General features: G+C 44.2%; 1 protein-coding gene across 1 annotated transcript; it reads left to right on the forward strand.

The window, feature by feature from the left end:
• Positions 1-257: 257 nt before the first annotated feature.
• Positions 258-535, forward strand: LOC101985998 (anaphase-promoting complex subunit 11). Its single transcript, XM_005355778.2, has one exon. It carries the CDS (start codon positions 274-276, stop codon positions 526-528), a length of 255 nt encoding a protein of 84 aa, XP_005355835.1. The 5' UTR covers positions 258-273; the 3' UTR covers positions 529-535.
• The last annotated feature ends 4,079 nt before the right edge of the window (positions 536-4,614 follow it).

Genomic DNA, 4,614 nt, shown 5'->3' on the forward strand with positions numbered 1-4,614 from the left:
CTATCTTGGATTCTGGAATGGTCTGTAATGGAATGAGGATCTGCTGTGGGATTGCACGCTCCTGTGGGAGCCCACAGACTTGACTCTTCCATCTTGACTCAAGGTCAGAGAGTTCACACCTATTCTTGATTCTCAAGACCAGATAGCAGGGCGGAACCCTTGAAGCGCCTAGCCCCTGTCGCAGCTCCCCGAGTCAAGTGCTCAAGTGCTGGAGCACTACAGACTAACTTTAGCCCCGGAATTCTCTACCCTCAGGTCACAGGCTCGGCCGCCATGAAGGTGAAGATTAAGTGCTGGAACGGTGTGGCCACTTGGCTCTGGGTAGCCAATGATGAGAACTGCGGTATCTGCAGGATGGCATTTAATGGCTGCTGTCCAGACTGTAAGGTGCCTGGGGACGACTGCCCTCTGGTGTGGGGGCAGTGTTCGCACTGCTTTCACATGCACTGCATCCTCAAGTGGCTGAATGCGCAGCAGGTGCAGCAGCACTGCCCCATGTGTCGCCAAGAGTGGAAGTTCAAGGAGTGAGGCCTGTGTTCCCCCTGCCAGCTCTGAGCTAGGCTTCGCCCGGGCCAAGCTCCGCCCCGGGCCAGGCTCCGCCTCGGGCCAGGCTCCGCCCCTTCCCTCCCACCCTCACAGTGGCACCCGGGCCCTGGTTCTGCACTGGGGACAAGGATGCCTTCCTTTGGCTGAAACAAGGAGGTCTTTGTTCGTTCGTTTTTTCATCGCATCATTGACACTTTTATTCAATAAGTAAACTCATTAAAGTCCTGATCCTTGCTGGGAAAAAAAAAAAAAAAAAAAAGACCAGATAGCAGGATGTTTAATCTAAAGAGTGGTTGCTGGATGCTTTCAGAATTAGGAAGTAATTGCACTTGTTTGTTCCTGGTATCATGGTAAGTAAGTTTTTTGTCTTTTCCTTTGGCGTGGGGTATATAAGGGCTATGAGAAATAAATCTGCCAGATACAGTACTCACTGGATGCCCTCCTGACTTTATCTTCTGTCTCTTGTCTATTTCTTTACTTAATCCTCACTCCCCCTTTCAGGCACCTTCAAACAGGTTGGCTGGTTTCTGACCCCCTTGCCACCTCACTTGCTGCTTTGCTGCTTTGCACACTAGAATAGTGTTGGAGGAGAGAGCTTCTTGTTGGTTCCTGGCCACTTGGCTAGCTTAGATTCAAAATAATCAAACAGAAACTGTATTAATTAAATCACTCATTGGCCTATTAGTTCGAGATTCTTAGTGGCTAACTCTTATGTTAATTTAATCCACTTCGACTAATCTGTGTATGACCATGTGGCTGTGGCTTACCAGCTAAAGTTCCCAGCATCTGTTTCTGGTGGCTCCATGGTTTCTCTCTGACTCTGCCTTCTTCCTCCCATCATTCTTCTTAGTTTTCCCCACCTAGCTAAGTTCTGCCCTGCTATAGGTCCAAAGCAGTTTCTTTATTCATTAATGGTAATCACAGCACACAGAGGGGATTCCCACATCACCTCCCTTTTATTCTGTTTAAATAAAAAGGAAGGCTTTAACTTTAACATAGTAAAGTTACATATAACAAAACAGGTATCAAATAAGAATTATAGTTACAATATTTATATCTACTTTATCTTTTATCATAACTAAGGAAAACTATAACTATAAATCCTTAACTCCATCAAAGACTCCAGAAGAATATAATATTACCTAAGTAAACAGAAAGTGCATTGTAAACAACTTTAAAAATTCTATAATTGACAGAGATATTTCTCTGCCTGGACAGTCACCCAAAGTTCTTCTGTACCATTGGGACATCCATCTTCAGCCTACAGGCCCATAGGATCCAGCAGACTTTTTCACGAAGCAGGAAATTTCAAAGACAGTTTCGCCTATACTGGCAGTTTGTCTGTCACATTTTTCTGTGTCCTGCAGAATGTCTAGCAGACTCACCTATGAAGCAGGAACCCTGAAGGATGGTCTCAACTTTAGGCAAGTTCAGCAGTCATTTCTCTGTGGGTCCTGCATATCCAATTAAGCAGTCTAGGCAAGGGCAGTTTCTTGCCCAGATGGCTAACAAACTCTTAGAAAACACTATCCTGAGTGAGGTAACCCAGACCCAAAAAGATGAATATGGTATGTACTCACTCATAAGTGGATTCTAGCCATAAATAAAGGACATTGAGCCTATAATCCATGATCCTAGAGAAGCTAAATAAGAAGGTGAACCCAAAGAAAAACATATAGTTATCTTCCTGGATATAGGAAGGAGACAGGATTGCCAGGCAAAAATTGGAAACTTGGGGGTGGGGGTGGGGTGGGGTAAGAGGATATGGGGAGAAAAAAGTGAGAAGGGGGGATGGGGAGAGCTTGGGGGAATGGGACGGTTGGGATAGAGGAAAGGTGGATATGGGAGCAGGGAAGTATATATCTTAATTAAGGGAGCCATTTTAGGGTTGGCAAGAGACTTGACTCTAGAGGTGTCCCCAGGTGTCCATGGAGATTTCCTCAGCTAGATCCTTGGACAGCTGAGGAGAGGGAGCCTGACATGGCCCTATCCTATAGCCATACTGATGAATATCTTGCATATCACCATAGAACCTTCTTCTGGCGATGGATGAAGCTAGAGACAGAGACCCACATTGGAGCACTGGACTGAGCTCCCAAGGTCTAAATGAGGAGCAGAAGGAGGGAGAACATGAGCAAGGAAGACAGGACCGCAAGGGGTGCACCCACCCACTGAGACGGTGGGGCTGATCTAATGGGAGCTCACCAAGGCCAGCTGGACTGGGACTGATGGAGCATGTGATCAAACTGGATTCTCTGAATGTAGCTGACAATGAGGGCTGCTGAGAAGCCAAGGACAATGGCACTGGGTTTTGATCCTACTGCATGTACTGGCTTTGTGGGAGCCTAGTCTGTTAGGATGCTCACCTTCCTAGACCTGGATGGAGGGGGAAGACCTTGGACTTCCCACAGGGCAGGTAACCCTGACTGCTCTCTGGACTGGAGAGGTTGGGGGAAGGGGACGGGGGGGGGAGGAGGAGGGGGGAGGGGGTAGGAAATGGGAGGAGGGGAGGAGGTAGAAATTTTTTAAGTAAAAATAAATTTTAAAAGGAGCCTCTTTGACACCCATTATCTTCTTGAAGTAGCTTGGTGCTGTTAGGAACAGATGTGTCTCACTGTCATGAAAAATCCTAAATTTTTAAACATTTTAAATGTCATATTCTGTAGTCTTTGGAAGGTTTGAGGAATACATACCCATCTGAAATATATCTCTGTACATCTAGAAAATCTAACTAACATAACTACAAGCTTGACTATTATAGATGTATAATAGTATAATAGTAAAAATGTATAAATTACATTTTTAAATGAGCTTCACAAACACAATACCTTAATTAAGATCAGAAATAAATATACACAGTATAAAAAATTGACCTTAAATTTGTATCAATAAATCAAGATCCATACAAATGCAAATTATTCATATATATATCATATCCTCCTTTAAATGTAAACAAACATTTATAGAATATATTTGGGAATATGGGCATGGTTTTCTCCATACTTCTTTCTTCTGTTTATTGGGCAAAGTAATTTTGGGAGGTGTTCATGGTGACCTTCAGGGTATCTTTTTTATCAAACCACACCAGTCTTAAAGCAATCCACAGGTTCTCATCTTCTGTGGAAACAAGAGAAGAACCTTTTTAAAACTTAAGCTTAAGTGGTATATACAGTACTTTCTGCTTGCCCACCTAGTCTAAAACTTAAGCTGTGCCATTACTATAATATGTACGGTACTTTCTGCTTGCTCCACCCAGATTGATGTGGCGGGGGCAGAAGTCTGTTTAGTGTGAGCCATGCTCAGAGCCCCATTTTCAGGCACACAGTGAGTCTATGTTGCCATTAAGCAAGTTGTTGCAGTCTGCTCTCAAACCTCATTTAAATGTTCCATCTCCCAGAAGAGCCAGAGGTCACGCTGGCAGCAAGATCCAGAAAGCCAGCATTTCAAAATGGTGCAGCTTTTCTGCTATCGCTGAGTCAGGAAAACCTCTTTTAAAGGGGTCATGCCTCTGCTCGCTTCTAGCAAACAGAGCCCATCAAAGATAATATTTTTTATGTCAATGTAGTTACCTATGTTGACATGCCAGTCTGTTAGAGGAGAGAGCTGCTTGTTGGTTCCTGGCCACTTGGCTAGCTTAGACCTGAAACAATCACACAGAAACTGTATTAATTAAATCACTGCTTCTTATTGGCTAACTCTTATATTAATTTAACCCATTTCTATTAATCTGTGTATGGCCACGTGGCTGTGGCTTACCAGCTAAAGTTCCGAGCATCTATCTCTGGCAGCTCTATGTTTTCTCTCTGACTCTGCCTTCTTCCTCCTAGCATTCAGCTTAGTTTTCCCCACCTAGCTAAGTTCTGCCTTGCTATAGATCCAAAGCAGTTTCTTTATTCATTAATGGTAATCACAGCACACAGAGGGAACTCCCAGATCAGAATAGTGTGGGCTCTTTAGCCTGCAGGTGGTAGAGCAGAGGTCACCAACAAATCTCTATACTGCCATGTTGTTATCTGACAGGGAGTCGTGCCTATGCTAGCACATCTGCACCAGATTTCATCATCCCCA

The sequence above is a fragment of the Microtus ochrogaster genome, chromosome 18, assembly GCF_000317375.1.
Source record: "Microtus ochrogaster isolate Prairie Vole_2 chromosome 18, MicOch1.0, whole genome shotgun sequence".
NCBI classification, from domain to species: Eukaryota; Metazoa; Chordata; class Mammalia; order Rodentia; family Cricetidae; genus Microtus; species Microtus ochrogaster.

Excerpts from the sequence above, each read along its gene's own strand:
- LOC101985998 (XM_005355778.2), top strand. The coding sequence starts at position 274 with ATGAAGGTGAAGATTAAGTGCTGGAACGGTGTGGCCACTTGGCTCTGG.